Below are 18,211 nucleotides of genomic sequence, written 5' to 3' on the forward strand. Positions count from 1 at the left end.
GTATGATGTATTGACTTCTTCCATTAGTTTTTCTGTCACCTTCACCTCTTTTGCCATTTTCTCTATACCTCTCTCTCTTTTATCTTTTGTATCTTTTATCAGTTTTTGTCCTTCATTTTCAAACAGCTTAAGAACACCCAGCTCTCTTTGTCTATTTTCTTTACGTTGTTCCCCTTTTTTCCCCTTCTTTTGATCTGCCTTATACGTGGATACAAGTACTTTCATTATCTTGATGACGTCTGGGTTAAGAGTCCCTTCCACTGGCCATGGTTGTTCAATGTCAGGCCAACGTTTATTCCATTTTCCAGATAACCTTGCAATACCATTAACTAGAGGATTACTATTTTGTACTACATCAACAGGAGTAATTACTTTCGTAGTTTTGATGTCCTTTTTCCCCATTGTAACAACTCTTTTATATTCCTTTATTGTGAATTATTTTATTATTATTATTATTATTATTATTTTAAACCAATTAATTTGTAAACCAAAAATACTTTAGACTATGTAGCTTATGTTTCCCTCCTTTTTTAATTTTTTTATTTATTTTATTTATTTATTAATTAATCAATAAATTAATTCATCAATATATTTTTATTAATTTATTAATTTATTAATTCATTTTTGTTTTATTTTATTTTACCAAATTATTGATTAGTGGCAATCTTACCACATCCGATCAGGAAAAGTAAAGGAAAGTAGTCAACTTCAGAGCAATCCAAAAAAGAAAGACCTGTAATCAAGCAACACTACAGCACTCACAAACCAATTGCTTAATAATCACCCAATTACCTTAATTTTACAGAATAATGTCAGTGCTGGATTTCCAACACAACTCTAATCAAACCAACCCATGCACAAAAAACTCCAATGTGCAATTCTTAATTACATCAATTGATCAGTCTGTTGCCAAGTCCCTGTCAAATTGTCACAACATGAAATATGCTAGGCACACACAATATCCTCTATGGGAAAATAAGTTTTGTGAACAGAGCAGTACTGGCCTTGATTGGACTGGATCCAGGGCAGCACACATCGTCGCGTGACGCACTGGTCAGCACCTCCTCTCTCTCTCTGTCTCCTCCTTCTCGTCTCTCACATGACAGGAGAACAAAGGAAACAGACAACAATTTAGTATTTTATGCATACCTACAGTGGGGGAAAAAAGTATTTAGTCAGCCACCAATTGTGCAAGTTCTCCCACTTAAAAAGATGAGAGAGGCCTGTAATTTTCATCATAGGTACACGTCAACTATGACAGACAAATTGAGAATTTTTTTTCAAGAAAATCACATTGTAGGATTTTTAATGAATTTATTTGCAAATGATGGTGGAAAATAAGTATTTGGTCACCTACAAACAAGCAAGATTTCTGGCTCTCACAGACCTGTAACAACTTCTTTAAGAGGCTCCTCTGTCCTCCACTCGTTACCTGTATTAATGGCACCTGTTTGAACTTGTTATCAGTATAAAAGACACCTGTCCACAACCTCAAACAGTCACACTCCAAACTCCACTATTGCCAAGACCAAAGAGCTGTCAAAAGACACCAGAAACAAAATTGTAGACCTGCACCAGGCTGGGAAGACTGAATGTGCAATAGGTAAGCAGCTTGGTTTAAAGAAATCAACTGTGGGAGCAATTAATAGGAAATGGAAGACATACAAGACCACTGATAATCTCCCTCGATCTGGGGCTCCACGCAAGATCTCACCCCGTGGGGTCAAAATGATCACAAGAACGGTGAGCAAAAATCCCAGAACCACACGGGGGGACCTAGTGAATGACCTGCAGAGAGCTGGGACCAAAGTAACAAAGCCTACCATCAGTAACACACTACGCCGCCAGGGACTCAAATCCTGCAGTGCCAGACGTGTCCCCCTGCTTAAGCCAGTACATGTCCAGGCCTGTCTGAAGTTTGCTAGAGTGCATTTGGATGATCCAGAAGAGGATTGGGAGAATGTCATATGGTCAGATGAAACCAAAATAGAACTTTTTGGTAAAAACTCAACTCGTCGTGTTTGGAGGACAAAGAATGCTGAGTTGCATCCAAAGAACACCATACCTACTGTGAAGCATGGGGGTGGAAACATCATGCTTTGGGGCTGTTTTTTTTGCAAAGGGACCAGGACGACTGATCCGTGTAAAGGAAAGAATGAATGGGGCCATGTATCGTGAGATTTTGAGTGAAAACCTCCTTCCATCAGCAAGGGCATTGAAGATGAAACGTGGCTGGGTCTTTCAGCATGACAATGATCCCAAACACACCGCCCGGGCAATGAAGGAGTGGCTTCGTAAGAAGCATTTCAAGGTCCTGGAGTGGCCTAGCCAGTCTCCAGATCTCAACCCCATAGAAAACCTTTGGAGGGAGTTGAAAGTCCGTGTTGCCCAGCGACAGCCCCAAAACATCACTGCTCTAGAGGAGATCTGCATGGAGGAATGGGCCAAAATACCAGCAACAGTGTGTGAAAACCTTGTGAAGACTTACAGAAAACGTTTGACCTGTGTCATTGCCAACAAAGGGTATATAACAAAGTATTGAGAAACTTTTGTTATTGATCAAATACTTATTTTCCACCATAATTTGCTAATAAATTCATTAAAAATCCTACAATGTGATTTTCTGTATTTTTTTTTCTCATTTTGTCTGTCATAGTTGACGTGTACCTGTGATGAAAATTACAGGCCTCTCTCATCTTTTTAAGTGGGAGAACTTGCACAATTGGTGGCTGACTAAATACTTTTTTTCCCCACTGTATGTTCACATTCGCGCTAAGAAATAAGCAAACAGCTTAACTCAGGAATATTATAAATAGCGCAAAAACAATTTTATTTATTTATTTGTTTATTTATTTTATTATTTTTATTATTTTTATTATTTTTATTATTTTTATTATTTTTATTATTTTTATTATTCTTATTATTTTATTTATATATATATATATATATATATTTTTTTTGTATTTTTTTTGTATTTTTTTTTTTTTATCTGTCAACATATCTCTCATTTATAAATTCAATAGATCTCAATCAAATCGTTTCATAGTTAAGCAACAGCCACTTATCAAACAGAATACTTTATCCGTGTGTATTCAAAGTCTCCCCCTTTCTTCTCTGTCTGTAGCACTAATTCTGCGTGTCACAGCAGCTCAGTGCAGGCAGGGGAGTGGCATATTTGCTCTACGTAACTCTAAACTCATAAAATCCCACGCATGCGCAGCTCATTCACCAGTGCGATTTCAGAGTGAGAGGAGCTCTCCCAATCAGCTCTCTCCAAGCTAAACAACAGAAAGCAGACAGACTAGCTGTCCCTCCGTTATTTCCAACACAGACAAACAGTAACACTTAACAAAACTCACAAACCAACACAGAACATAGAACACAAATCCTACTTCGAAGTTTCTTAACTTAATTTATCCTAATCTGCAGATTTATAATTATTTTCTTATCCATTACAAAACATCTCTATACAATCATAATGTCCTCCCAGGGGGCTCATAGTTTTTTAACAATTATTAAACGTTCTCTTTTATAGAGACTCATACAAGGTTTTAACCTTAACGTCCTCCCAGGGGGCTCATAGTTTTTTAAACAATTATTAAACGTTCTCTTTTATAGAGACTCATAAGATTTTAACCTTAACTAACATATTTCCTTACAAAAAACTAAAACCCCTGTTCTCAACCAAAACATATATATGTATATATCTCTAACATAAATCTTATCATAACATGAGTCGACACACAGCTGAAACACAACAGAGACGTCTTTATTTTATTTTTTTCCGCACACACACACTCTCTTTCCTAACACACACACATGAAAAGAATGCATCCATTCATACGGTCCTCTAAAGCATGCTACCGTCGCTCCTTATTTCTCATTGTTCCTGCCTACATTTCTGCTACCTCGAGTTGCAGATATTCAATGAGAGGTTACTTCGAACATATACCTCGTCAACTATATGTCGAAGGGGTAACATGCAAATGAATGTATCTTCCACAACTCCAGTTCCCAGAACTGACCCGAAAGTTCACTCTAGTGACTTTCCTAGGATTTACGGCCCATCCTAATGATCGCCTCTTTTGAGGGCTTCCTTAAATCAGCGACGTCCTAGTCGTATACTTTTTCCTTATTTCCTGGCCTTATTCCTTCATGCTATTCCTGGACACTCCTTTTAATTTTATTCAAGCCAAATATCCGTGTGCCCAGTGTTAACAATTCCCCCTGTTTGCGTTGGGGGGAATTGTTAACACTGGGCACACGGATATTTGAACAGATTCTTATCCCACAGCAAATAACAGCAAAGTGCACACGCAAGTTCCAAACGGTACATCCGCTCAACGCACACACACACAAGCACACGAACCGACCAGCGGCCAAAGTGGTGAGAAATCCCACCTTATTTGCCGGCGTCTTGAGCGGGAGTCACTTCGTAGCTCATGAATGGAACGCTGGAGAGACGCAACTTGTCCCAAAGATCCTCGTCGCCATTCTGTGGTGTCGAGACAACGATGCTAATATGCTGTGATGACAAGAAATCCGCTGACACTGTCCTTGATTATAATGGTTTATAACATCAAAGATTACAGTATCAATTTACAGACTCCTGCAGACATGTGGAGGACAACTGACCCAATATCTAATATGTTATTTCTCCCCGTCCTTTGTTCCAACCATGGTATTTATAATATGTAACATAATATGGGTGGTTTTAATAGACCCATCCCTGGCCTTTACACATCCGAATCTCCTCTGTCTTAGGGGGCCCCTATAGTAATGTTTTCCAGATGTTTCCGCAAGCAGAGCCAAATTCCTCTAACACACCATTTGCAAAACATCAGCAAAATCATAAACTGTTTAGATACTACATATTTCCCCCCTTCGAGACTAATTAAGTCTCGAAAACAAAAAGAATAGGATTATGACAGATCTTGTGTAACTTTAACAATAAAACAAAATGTATGTAGTGTGAACACATTTTTATGAAGTGTAAACAAATCGTTATGGAGTGTAAGAGCGAAAAACCTGTTCGCAAACGTCAGCAAAATCATAAACTGTTCAGATACTACACCCCTTTAAAGGTGCCACAGGCCTATTGATAGCGGTGAGCTTTTAGCCTATAGCTAAATCTGTATGTAGTTTATTGGTAATCCTCAGTGATTTAATTCTCACTTGATCCAATAAGACTTAGTATGGAACATCTCCATCTAACCGGGTCCCTTGCTAGTATATAGTCAGGAATTAATCTTCGTGCTCTACTTTTGAAAATTACTTTTGTAAATAGTGACGAAAAAAAGTACTATTGTGCCTCCAACCTCCTCTGTTTTCTGTTATTAGAATACCGCCTTGGACACTGTTCTGTTTCAAGTATCTGCCAAAGACGCCGACGCTGGACTTGCCGCTGTTGTAAGGTACAGCATTGACGAGGTAAGCGTTACTTTTGAACACAATTCAGATTTTCTGTATCGATACACAAGTGAACCTGAAGCAAAACATAAACAGTGAACGTAGAACCGCGTTACATCCCCAACATTAGTCATGTAGCAGATAATAATAATAAAAGCCCTTCTCAACCGACATTGGGGCAAATTAAAAACAGACTCCATTTTATTTCAACCCAACTCTCTCCTCATTTCTAGGCTAGTCCAAGTGATGGACTAACTCATTTTCTTATCAATGAGAATAATGGCGAAGTCAAACTGACTAAAAAACTGAGTTTTACAAGTTTGAGCACTTTCTATCAGCTGAGGATCAAAGCAACTGTAAGTAGCCACTTCTCAACACTTCTCTCTATTCGCTGTTGTATCTTCACTAGTCACTCTCACTTGTCACTCATTGGAAGCGGTTTTCTAGATTCCTGACAAAAAAAAAGTTAATTCTAGGATTGATCGTGCTTTTTGGTCCAGTTGTGGGCTTAATCTGAGAAACGGGCGTTTGTGATTGTGTTTCCCCCTCACAGGATGGCGGAGGCCCTGCGTATAATGGAGATACTGTTTATCAGTCCAACACTGCCTTTGCCTTCATCACCGTAGTGGACATCCCAGACCTGGATCCACAGTTTCTAAGCACTCCTTACGCGACTGCTGTCAATGAGCATTCTCCCGTGGTGAGTCAAATTCAATGGCACTTTCCCTTTAGTACAGAGCTCAACCGCCTTAGGATGTGAAACAATTCTCACACCGTGTGTTCTACCAACAGCTAAGTCCTTTTTTTATTTGTTTGTTGTTGTACACGTCAGCATCTGGGTGCTGTATCTATTCCTAAATAGATAAACAGTTGTAAAAGTAAAGGTACGGACCAATAAAGTCCCAAATGGCACCCTATTCCCTATCTGGTGTACTACTTTTATTCAGGGACATTTACAACTTTTGGGGTGCCAAATGGGACAAAGCCTTTGTTGACGTCAGCCTTGAACTCTACTGTGTCTCTCTTTCATTTCAGGGCCAGTCTGTGTTTAAAGTGCGCGCAATTGATCAGGACACAGGAATCAATGATGCCATCACCTACAGCATTGAAGGTGAGCAAAACTACATCTCTGAAACATCTGCTCATTTCAGGTTGTTAGCGGAACATCAGCATAAACGCTGTCTATTGCCATTGCGCTGACAACTCTTAATTTTTTACACCCTTTTTCTCCCCAATTTCGATCTCATCGCAGCAACTCCCCAACGGGCTAGGGAGGCAAAGGTTGAGTCATGCGTCCTCCGAAACATGACCCGCCAAACCGCGCTTCTTAACACCTGCCCTCTTAACCCGGAAGCCAGCCGCACCAATGTGTCGGAGGAAACACTGTTCACCTGACGACCGAGGTCAGCCCGCAGGCGCCCGGCCCGCCACAAGGAGTCGCTAGAGCGCGATGAGCCAAGTAAAGCACCCACCCCGGCCAAACCCTCCCCTAACCCGGACAATGCTGGGCCAATTGTGCTCCGCCCTATGGGACTCCCGATCACGGCCTGTTGTGATACAGCCCGGGGTCGAACCCGGGTCTGTAGTGACGCCTCTAGCACTGCCATGCAGTGCCTTAGACCTCTGCTCCATTCGTGAGGCCCCGTGCTCACAACTCTTGAAAATATAAGGGGGGAAAAAAATCTAATTTGTTGGTATAATGATGAAGATTGGACTCTGATATATGTTTTGTTATTTTGCAGGTACCAATGACCTGTTTGAGATTGCAGCCAGTGATGGAATCATATCTGTCAAAAGTGATATTGACAGAGAGGCTTTGTTGGACATCAATTTCGGCGTTGTCCTTGAAGTGACGGTATGCTCTTATTGCTTAATCCTTCACATCATTTCCAACAGTCGTTATCCAAAAGACAACATTTAATTTTCGAGCTGACCTACTGTTAATTAAACTATAATTCCAGGCAACGGAGGTGAATCCAAGTGTCCTGGGGACCCAAGCCCACACCACTACTGAGGTGCGGATTACCATCGGTGACATCAACGACAACAAGCCTAAATTTTATAGCTGCGGCGTGAATCCCTCCGATCCCTGCGTGGAGGCCAGCAGCTTCACGGCCAACATCTTTGAGCACTCCTCCATGGGTGTTCCAGTCAACGTCCTCAACATCAAAGCCAACGATCTGGATCAGGTCAGAGCCCTTTATAATAAATAGGGTTGCAACATTTTCGAATTTTCTAGAAATCCTGGTTGGAAGATTCCCGGAATTAGGAGGGAAAAAGGAATAATGAATAATGAAATCTGGAATCCTCTGGATTACTGGAAAACCTGGAAAACCTGGGCATTGTTGGAAAGTTACCTTAAATTTGCAACCCTAATCACAAAATGTATTTTTTTTTATAAATAACTGTGAAATTCATGTGGGGACCAGTGTTTACTCAGACCTGAAAATCGATCATCTGTATTCTGATGTAGGGAGAAAATGGAACGTTCGAACTAAGCCTTGCTGGACTAGACAAGGATGCGTTCAGTGTGTCGCCACAGATTGCCGACTCAGAAAGCCTAGTTCAGATCATGGTCAAGAACTCCCAGGATGTGGACTACGAGACGAAGACATCAATGGTTGTCCAGGTAAAAAGTACAACTTCCAAAAAAAAAAAAATGCGTCCCAGATGACACCCTATTCCCTATTTAGTACACTACTTTTCACCAAAAGAAGGGTACTACAGTATGAAGGGAACAGGGTGCCATTTGGAACAAAGTCTTTATCGTCCAGGTAATGTGGGAAATGTCTTTACTGTAATTTGATTGACTAACACCAAAGACTAACGCCATTGTCAAATCCTCAAGAACCACCTTTTGTCATCATAATCATTCAAATACATTTGACAACATTTTCAAAAGAAGATGTGTGACAAGTTGATTTGAAGAATTCAACCAGATAAACTAAGTGGTTTGGAATGTGACCAATGCCAGAATTAAACCCAGCGTAGCTGAAACAGGGTTTGTGTAGTTAAGACGGGCAAACATACATAGGATCCATTGCACACAGGGTGATTACTGCTGTTAAAGAAGGTAGCGTTGCACCCTTCACACGGTATAGCCAGGTGAACTTCGAACACGCGAGAGACATGTAATGGTCTCTACCAGTCCGGTTGCCAAGCTGCAGACCATGGTATAATGACACCGCATGATCAGCAATACATTGTACACAGAATTATTTTGGGACGATCATATCACCATTTTCAAAAACCAACACTCTGTTTCAAATGGCCCCCTCTTCACCAAATAGTGCACAGCTTTTAACCTGAGGTTTACTTATTGATATTCAACACAAAGAACAACATTCTTACTCTGTCTGAAAGCGTGTGTTTAAAAGTGAGGTAAGTCGTGGTTGTTTTTCCTGTGCAGATTATCGCCAAGGATCCCTCCAATACAGTAGACTGCTGTTCCACGGCTACAGTCACCATTCAGATCAAAGACATTAATGACAACAGCCCCACGTTCCCCCACGAAACCTACAACATCAAGGTTGATGAGCACAGTGCTAATGGAACCACTGTGGACACGATAACAGTAGGTCCATGTTATTGGTACCAGTCTAACAGTAGGTCCACGTTATTGGTACCAGTCTAACAGTAGGTCCATGTGATTGTTACCAGTCTAACAGTAGGTCCATGTGATTGTTACCAGTCTAACAGTAGGTCCATGTTATTGGTACCAGTCTAACAGTAGGTCCATGTTATTGGTACCAGTCTAACAGTAGGTCCATGTTATTGGTAACAGTCTAACAGTAGGTCCATGTTATTGGTACCAGTCTAACAGTAGGTCCATGTTATTGGTACCAGTCTAACAGTAGGTCCATGTTATTGGTACCAGTCTAACAGTAGGTCCATGTTATTGGTAACAGTCTAACAGTACCTATGATGAAAATTACAGGCCTCTCTCATCTTTTTAAGTGGGAGAACTTGCACAATTGGTGGCTGACTAAATACTTTTTTCCCCCACTGTATATGGAGGCTTAAATATCCTGACCCAGTGAGATATACATGGCGGAGACTGAATCAAGCTAGTCGTCTTGACTTCTTTCTTATCTCATTCTCGTTGGCACCAAAAGTACAAAAAGTGTTGATAGGGGACAGAATGCGGTTGGACCATCATATAATTGGCATATACATTACTCTTACTGAATTTCCACGTGGGCGAGGATATTGGAAATTTAATCAAAGCCTATTGGATGATAATTTATTTATAATTAGAACAAAGGAATTTATAACTGACTTTTTCCGACATAAAATAAGTACAGCAAATCCCCTTATTGTATGGGACACCTTCAAATATGCCTTTATAGGCCATGCAATTCAGTACTCATCTCGAAAACAAAAGCAATTTAGGTCAAAAGAGTTTATACTAACAATGGAAATAGAAAGTCTAACAGAACAGATAGATGGCAATAAAAACTGTAACATAGAGGCACAGAATAAATGGAAAAACAAAAAGAAATGGAGAAACTTATTCAAGAAAGATCAAGTGTAATATATTATAAAAATAAAGCAAACTGGATGGAATATGGGGAAAAATTCACAAAATTATTTTTTAATCTTCAACATAGGAATGCTACCAAAAAGAACTTAATGAAACTGGTTACAATTGATGGAGTCACCCATGATTCACCAAATGATATTTTGAAGGAGGAAACAAAGTACTTTAAGCATATGTTTTCTTTTCAGTCGCCTCCATCTCCTCTAACTGAAGCTAATTGTAGTGATTTTGTTTCTATTGATAATGTCAAATTAACAGCCATACAGAAAGACTCATGTGAAGGTGAAATTACAGAGGAGGAACTTCTGGATGCAATTAAAGACTTTAAGTCTGGGAAAACTCCAGGGTTGGATGGCATACCAGTTGAGGTATACCAAACCTTTTTTGATATACTAAGAGGACCGTTATTAGCATGTTTTAACCACTCCTGTGTAAATGGTAGATTATCTGACACTCAAGAAGAAGGTCTGATCTCATTATTACTGAAACAGGATACAAGTGGAAAATATAAAGATCCAGTCCATTAAAAAAATTGGAGGCCCCTTACACTTCAGTGTTGTGATGCAAAAATTCTAGCAAAATGTATAGCGTATAGAATTAAAAAGGTATTGTCGGATTTTATTCATTCTAATCAGACAGGTTTTTTACATGGAAGATACATTGGAGATAATATAAGGCACGTATTGGAAACAATAGAACACTATGGAAAATATGGGAAACCAGGCCTGCTATTCATAGCAGACTTCGAAAAGGCATTTGATAAAGTACGACTGGGGTTTATATATAAATGCCTGGAGCATTTCAATTTTGGAGAATCTCTTATAAAATGGGTCAAAATCATGTATAGTAACCCTAGGTGTAAAATAGTAAATAATGGCTATTTCTCAGAAAGTTTTAAACTGTCAAGAGGAGTGAAACAAGGTTGTCCACTATCGGCATATGTTTTCTTTTCTATTTATTGTGGCCATCGAGATGTTAGCTATTAAAATCAGATCCAATAATAATATCAGAGGATTAGAAATCCAGGGCTTAAAAACAAAGGTGTCATTGTACGCTGATGATTCATGTTTTCTTTTAAATCCACAACTAGAATCCCTCCACAGCCTCATAGAGGATCTAAATACATTTTCTAACCTCTCTGGATTACAACCAAATTATGACAAATGTACTATATTACGTATTGGATCACTAAAAAATACAATTTTTACATTACCATGTAGTTTACCAATAAAATGGTCTGATGGTGATGTGGATATACTCGGAATACATATTCCAAAGGAAATAAATGATCTCACTTCAATAAGTTTTAATAGAAAGTTAGCAAAAATAGATAAGATCTTACTACCATGGAAAGGAAAATACCTGTCAATTTGAGGAAAAATCACCCTGATTAACTCTTTAGTATTATCCCAGTTTACCTATTTGCTTATGGTCTTGCCTACGCCTAGCGAACAGTTTTTTTAATTATATGAGAAAAAAATATTCAATTTTATTTGGAACGGCAAGCCAGACAAAATTAAAAGGGCCTATTTATATAATAAATATGAATTCGGAGGACAGAAATTATTAAATATTAAAGCATTAGACCTATCACTAAAAGCTTCAGTCATACAAAAGTTATACTTAAATCCGAACTGGTTCTCTAGCAAATTAGTCAGATTGTCTCACCCAATGTTCAAGAAAGGCCTTTTTCCCTTTATTCCGATTACAACAACTCATTTTCAGTTATTTGAAAAGGAAATAATCTCCCAAATATCACTATTTCTAAAACAAGCCATAGAAAGTTGGTTGCAATTTCAATTTAATCCTCCAGAAACAACAGAACAAATAATCCAACAAATATTGTGGTTAAATTCAAATATACTAATTGACAAAAAAAACTGTATTTTTTGACAGAATGTTTAAAAAAGGTATAATCTTCGTAAATGATATCATCGGTAGGACTGGTGGAGTTATGTCGCACATGCAGCTAACAAAAACATATGGAAATGTCTGCTCTACCCAAAATTACAACCAAATAATTGCAACCTTACCGCAAAAGTGGAAGAGGAAAGTGTAGCAAAAATAGATAAGATCTTACTACCATGGAAAATTAGTTGCAAAATAGTTGGGAAGATTGCAAAATAGTTGGGAAGAGATTTTTGATGTACCGATCCCATAGCATAGTGTTTATGAACTGACACGCAAAACGACACCGGATTCAAAAATTAGAATCTTTCAGTTTAAATTATTATATAAAATTCTTGCTACCAATAGAATGTTATTTATATGGGGAATACAATCTTCCCAGCTCTGCAGATTTTGCTGTGAAGAGACAGAATCATTAGATCATTTGTTTTGGTTCTGTCCATTTGTAGCTTGTTTTTGGACACAGGTCCAGGAATGGCTAAAGGATTGCAATATTTACCTGGAGCTAACCTTGCAGATAGCATTACTGGGTGATCTGAAAAGTCATAGTCAATCGATCAATAATATAATAATACTTTTAGCAAAAATGTTTATTTTTAATTCACAATCTGTAGAAGCAATGAGAATAGAAAGGTTCAGAACTTTTGTAAAACATCACAGTACGGTTGAAATATATATGGCAAATAGAAATCCTATATGGATGGTGTTAAGAGATAGATTGGAAGTGATGCAGACAATTACATTGATGGAAGTTACAATCTATCTGCAATATTAAGCTGATCTACCCCCCCAAATAAAAAATAATACAGTAGGTCCATGTTATTGGTACCAGTCTAACAGTAGGTCCATGTTATTGGTACCAGTCTAACAGTAGGTCCATGTTATTGGTACCAGTCTAACAGTAGGTCCATGTTATTGGTACCAGTCTAACAGTAGGTCCATGTTATTGGTACCAGTCTAACAGTAGGTCCATGTTATTGGTACCAGTCTAACAGTAGGTCCATGTTATTGGTACCAGTCTAACAGTAGGTCCATGTTATTGGTACCAGTCTAACAGTAGGTCCATGTTATTGGTACCAGTCTAGCTGGAATTCAACCTATGTGCAAATGCGCTCTGTGTATTTGATTTGAGCAGTGTCTTAAAGTATCCGGTGTTAACTCACTCAACCCAGGAGACACCGCTATGTAATTCAAAAAACACTTGCAATAAAATGTGAATTGGCCTTTTGTTTAAATTATAGCCTCTGTTTCGGGTTGTTGCTGCTAAATGCATTGGAAATACAAACACAAAACTCTACTCCCCCAGGCAACCGATCCCGACACTATGGATGTTGGCAACATCAGATACAGACTTCTTCCAGACAGCATGTACGTACACTGCAAACCATTATACTGTATGTTTTCTTATGTCTTTATGATTCTTTATTAATTTACTTCCCTTTATAATAGGCTTTCATACAATGTATAACTTTTGATGTTGTCTGACGTTGGGGTGGCAAAGTTAGTGAAACGAGACCCAATGCACGAGAACTATAAACTAAAAGGGATTTCTGATTTTTCAGACTAAAGTACTTCGATGTGAATGCAACGACAGGGAGGATCTTTGTGACAAACAGCAAACTGATTGACCGCGAGGTGATCTCCCTGCATTCTCCAACTCTGCAAGCAAGAGACCAGGCCAACAACACAGGGACCACTGTGTTAGAAATCGCACTGACAGACATCAACGACCAGACACCACAGTTCAACAGAGAATCCTACGTTGACTATGTGAAAGAGGGCTCAAACCTGAGAATTCAAGTACAGGTCAGTATCTGAGTCTCTATACAAGTGGATTTCCAAACCTCTCCTCAGACGTTTCATAATTCTGTTGTAGCCCTGAACTAGCTCAACTGATTCACCCAATCAAGTGCTTGATGATTTATTTGACAAGTTAAATCCAAGTGTGGAATAAGCATTGTAAATAAGAATTTGTTCTTAATTGACACCTGTATCAATAAAGGTGAAATAAAAAAAAACATGGAACGCCTGGGGGTCCCCGACGAGAGGTTAGCTAACCCCTGCTCCACACCACAGGTGTCCAACTCATTCCACGGAGGGGTGAGAGCTTGCAGGTTTTCACTCCTCCCTTGGACTTGTTTGATCAATTAAGGTCAGTGATTAGTAAGGTCAGTGATTAGTTAGGTCAGTGATTAGTAACGTCAGTGATTAGTAAGGTCAGTGATTAGTTAGGTCAGTGATTAGTTAGGTCAGTGATTAGTAAGGTCAGTGATTAGTAAGGTCAGTGATTAGTAAGGTCAGTGATTAGTTAGGTCAGTGATTAGTAAGGTCAGTGATTAGTTAGGTCAGTGATTAGTAACGTCAGTGATTAGTTAGGTCAGTGATTAGTTAGGTCAGTGATTAGTTAGGTCAGTGATTAGTAAGGTCAGTGATTAGTAAGGTCAGTGATTAGTAAGGTCAGTGATTAGTTAGGTCAGTGATTAGTAAGGTCAGTGATTAGTTAGGTCAGTGATTAGTAACGTCAGTGATTAGTTAGGTCAGTGATTAGTAAGGTCAGTGATTAGTTAGGTCAGTGATTAGTAAGGTCAGTGATTAGTTAGGTCAGTGATTAGTAACGTCAGTGATTAGTAAGGTCAGTGATTAGTTAGGTCAGTGATTAGTTAGGTCAGTGATTAGTAAGGTCAGTGATTAGTAAGGTCAGTGATTAGTAAGGTCAGTGATTAGTTAGGTCAGTGATTAGTAAGGTCAGTGATTAGTTAGGTCAGTGATTAGTAACGTCAGTGATTAGTTAGGTCAGTGATTAGTAAGGTCAGTGATTAGTTAGGTCAGTGATTAGTAAGGTCAGTGATTAGTTAGGTCAGTGATTAGTAAGGTCAGTGATTAGTAACGTCAGTGATTAGTTAGGTCAGTGATTAGTAAGGTCAGTGATTAGTTAGGTCAGTGATTAGTTAGGTCAGTGATTAGTTAGGTCAGTGATTAGTAAGGTCAGTGATTAGTTAGGTCAGTGATTAGTTAGGTCAGTGATTAGTTAGGTCAGTGATTAGTTAGGTCAGTGATTAGTAAGGTCAGTGATTAGTAAGGTCAGTGATTAGTAAGGTCAGTGATTAGTAAGGTCAGTGATTAGTAAGGTCAGGGATTAGTAAGGTCAGTGATTAGTAAGGTCAGTGATTAGTAACGTCAGTGATTAGTTAGGTCAGTGATTAGTAAGGTCAGTGATTAGTTAGGTCAGTGATTAGTTAGGTCAGTGATTAGTAAGGTCAGTGATTAGTAAGGTCAGTGATTAGTAAGGTCAGTGATTAGTTAGGTCAGTGATTAGTTAGGTCAGTGATTAGTTAGGTCAGTGATTAGTAAGGTCAGTGATTAGTAAGGTCAGTGATTAGTAAGGTCAGTGATTAGTAACGTCAGTGATTAGTTAGGTCAGTGATTAGTAAGGTCAGTGATTAGTAAGGTCAGTGATTAGTAAGGTCAGTGATTAGTAACGTCAGTGATTAGTTAGGTCAGTGATTAGTAAGGTCAGTGATTAGTAAGGTCAGTGATTAGTTAGGTCAGTGATTAGTTAGGTCAGTGATTAGTTAGGTCAGTGATTAGTAAGGTCAGTGATTAGTAAGGTCTGTGATTAGTAAGGTCAGTGATTAGTAACGTCAGTGATTAGTAAGGTCAGTGATTAGTAAGGTCAGTGATTAGTAACGTCAGTGATTAGTTAGGTCAGTGATTAGTAAGGTCAGTGATTAGTAACGTCAGTGATTAGTTAGGTCAGTGATTAGTAAGGTCAGTGATTAGTTAGGTCAGTGATTAGTAAGGTCAGTGATTAGTAAGGTCAGTGATTAGTAAGGTCAGTGATTAGTAACGTCAGTGATTAGTTAGGTCAGTGATTAGTAAGGTCAGTGATTAGTAAGGTCAGTGATTAGTTAGGTCAGTGATTAGTTAGGTCAGTGATTAGTAAGGTCAGTGATTAGTTAGGTCAGTGATTAGTTAGGTCAGTGATTAGTAAGGTCAGTGATTAGTTAGGTCAGTGATTAGTAAGGTCAGTGATTAGTAACGTCAGTGATTAGTAAGGTCAGTGATTAGTTAGGTCAGTGATTAGTAAGGTCAGTGATTAGTAAGGTCAGTGATTAGTAAGGTCAGTGATTAGTAACGTCAGTGATTAGTAAGGTCAGTGATTAGTAAGGTCAGTGATTAGTAAGGTCAGTGATTAGTAAGGTCAGTAAGGTCAGTGATTAGTAACGTCAGTGATTAGTAAGGTCAGTGATTAGTTAGGTCAGTGATTAGTAAGGTCAGTGATTAGTTAGGTCAGTGATTAGTAAGGTCAGTGATTAGTAACGTCAGTGATTAGTAAGGTCAGTGATTAGTAAGGTCAGTGATTAGTAAGGTCAGTGATTAGTAAGGTCAGTGATTAGTAAGGTCAGTGATTAGTAAGGTCAGTGATTAGTAAGGTCAGTGATTAGTAAGGTCAGGGATTAGTAAGGTCAGTGATTAGTAAGGTCAGTGATTAGTAACGTCAGTGATTAGTTAGGTCAGTGATTAGTAAGGTCAGTGATTAGTTAGGTCAGTGATTAGTTAGGTCAGTGATTAGTAAGGTCAGTGATTAGTAAGGTCAGTGATTAGTAAGGTCAGTGATTAGTTAGGTCAGTGATTAGTTAGGTCAGTGATTAGTTAGGTCAGTGATTAGTAAGGTCAGTGATTAGTAAGGTCAGTGATTAGTAAGGTCAGTGATTAGTAACGTCAGTGATTAGTTAGGTCAGTGATTAGTAAGGTCAGTGATTAGTAAGGTCAGTGATTAGTAACGTCAGTGATTAGTTAGGTCAGTGATTAGTAAGGTCAGTGATTAGTAAGGTCAGTGATTAGTTAGGTCAGTGATTAGTTAGGTCAGTGATTAGTTAGGTCAGTGATTAGTAAGGTCAGTGATTAGTAAGGTCTGTGATTAGTAAGGTCAGTGATTAGTAACGTCAGTGATTAGTAAGGTCAGTGATTAGTAAGGTCAGTGATTAGTAACGTCAGTGATTAGTTAGGTCAGTGATTAGTAAGGTCAGTGATTAGTAACGTCAGTGATTAGTTAGGTCAGTGATTAGTTAGGTCAGTGATTAGTAAGGTCAGTGATTAGTTAGGTCAGTGATTAGTTAGGTCAGTGATTAGTAAGGTCAGTGATTAGTTAGGTCAGTGATTAGTAAGGTCAGTGATTAGTAACGTCAGTGATTAGTAAGGTCAGTGATTAGTTAGGTCAGTGATTAGTAAGGTCAGTGATTAGTTAGGTCAGTGATTAGTAAGGTCAGTGATTAGTAACGTCAGTGATTAGTAAGGTCAGTGATTAGTAAGGTCAGTGATTAGTAAGGTCAGTGATTAGTAAGGTCAGTGATTAGTAAGGTCAGTGATTAGTAACGTCAGTGATTAGTTAGGTCAGTGATTAGTAAGGTCAGTGATTAGTAAGGTCAGTGATTAGTTAGGTCAGTGATTAGTTAGGTCAGTGATTAGTTAGGTCAGTGATTAGTAAGGTCAGTGATTAGTAAGGTCTGTGATTAGTAAGGTCAGTGATTAGTAACGTCAGTGATTAGTAAGGTCAGTGATTAGTAAGGTCAGTGATTAGTAACGTCAGTGATTAGTTAGGTCAGTGATTAGTAAGGTCAGTGATTAGTAAGGTCAGTGATTAGTTAGGTCAGTGATTAGTTAGGTCAGTGATTAGTAAGGTCAGTGATTAGTTAGGTCAGTGATTAGTTAGGTCAGTGATTAGTAAGGTCAGTGATTAGTTAGGTCAGTGATTAGTAAGGTCAGTGATTAGTAACGTCAGTGATTAGTAAGGTCAGTGATTAGTTAGGTCAGTGATTAGTAAGGTCAGTGATTAGTTAGGTCAGTGATTAGTAAGGTCAGTGATTAGTAACGTCAGTGATTAGTAAGGTCAGTGATTAGTAAGGTCAGTGATTAGTAAGGTCAGTGATTAGTAAGGTCAGTGATTAGTAAGGTCAGTGATTAGTAACGTCAGTGATTAGTAAGGTCAGTGATTAGTTAGGTCAGTGATTAGTAAGGTCAGTGATTAGTTAGGTCAGTGATTAGCAAGGTCAGTGATTAGTAACGTCAGTGATTAGTAAGGTCAGTGATTAGTAAGGTCAGTGATTAGTAAGGTCAGTGATTAGTAAGGTCAGTGATTAGTAAGGTCAGTGATTAGTAAGGTCAGTGATTAGTTAGGTCAGTGATTAGTAAGGTCAGTGATTAGTTAGGTCAGTGATTAGTAAGGTCAGTGATTAGTAAGGTCAGTGATTAGTAAGGTCAGTGATTAGTAAGGTCAGTGATTAGTAAGGTCAGTGATTAGTTAGGTCAGTGATTAGTAAGGTCAGGGATTAGTAAGGTCAGTGATTAGTAAGG

General features: G+C 38.6%; 1 protein-coding gene across 1 annotated transcript in view; it reads left to right on the plus strand.

Annotated features, from left to right (window-relative positions):
* The window catches only part of LOC121585739 (cadherin-related family member 2-like), a 56,791-nt gene that overhangs the window by 17,352 nt on the left and 21,228 nt on the right, over positions 1 to 18,211 (plus strand). The window contains exons 6-15 of the mRNA XM_041902054.2: positions 5,341 to 5,430; positions 5,643 to 5,765; positions 5,963 to 6,109; positions 6,445 to 6,520; positions 7,152 to 7,264; positions 7,371 to 7,598; positions 7,883 to 8,038; positions 8,819 to 8,983; positions 13,164 to 13,225; positions 13,420 to 13,663. Of these exons, the coding sequence (XP_041757988.2) occupies positions 5,341 to 5,430; positions 5,643 to 5,765; positions 5,963 to 6,109; positions 6,445 to 6,520; positions 7,152 to 7,264; positions 7,371 to 7,598; positions 7,883 to 8,038; positions 8,819 to 8,983; positions 13,164 to 13,225; positions 13,420 to 13,663 (1,404 nt within the window). The remainder of the gene's footprint in view (positions 1 to 5,340; positions 5,431 to 5,642; positions 5,766 to 5,962; positions 6,110 to 6,444; positions 6,521 to 7,151; positions 7,265 to 7,370; positions 7,599 to 7,882; positions 8,039 to 8,818; positions 8,984 to 13,163; positions 13,226 to 13,419; positions 13,664 to 18,211) is intronic.

This window comes from Coregonus clupeaformis, unplaced genomic scaffold (genome assembly GCF_020615455.1).
Source record: "Coregonus clupeaformis isolate EN_2021a unplaced genomic scaffold, ASM2061545v1 scaf1563, whole genome shotgun sequence".
NCBI lineage: Eukaryota > Metazoa > Chordata > Actinopteri > Salmoniformes > Salmonidae > Coregonus > Coregonus clupeaformis.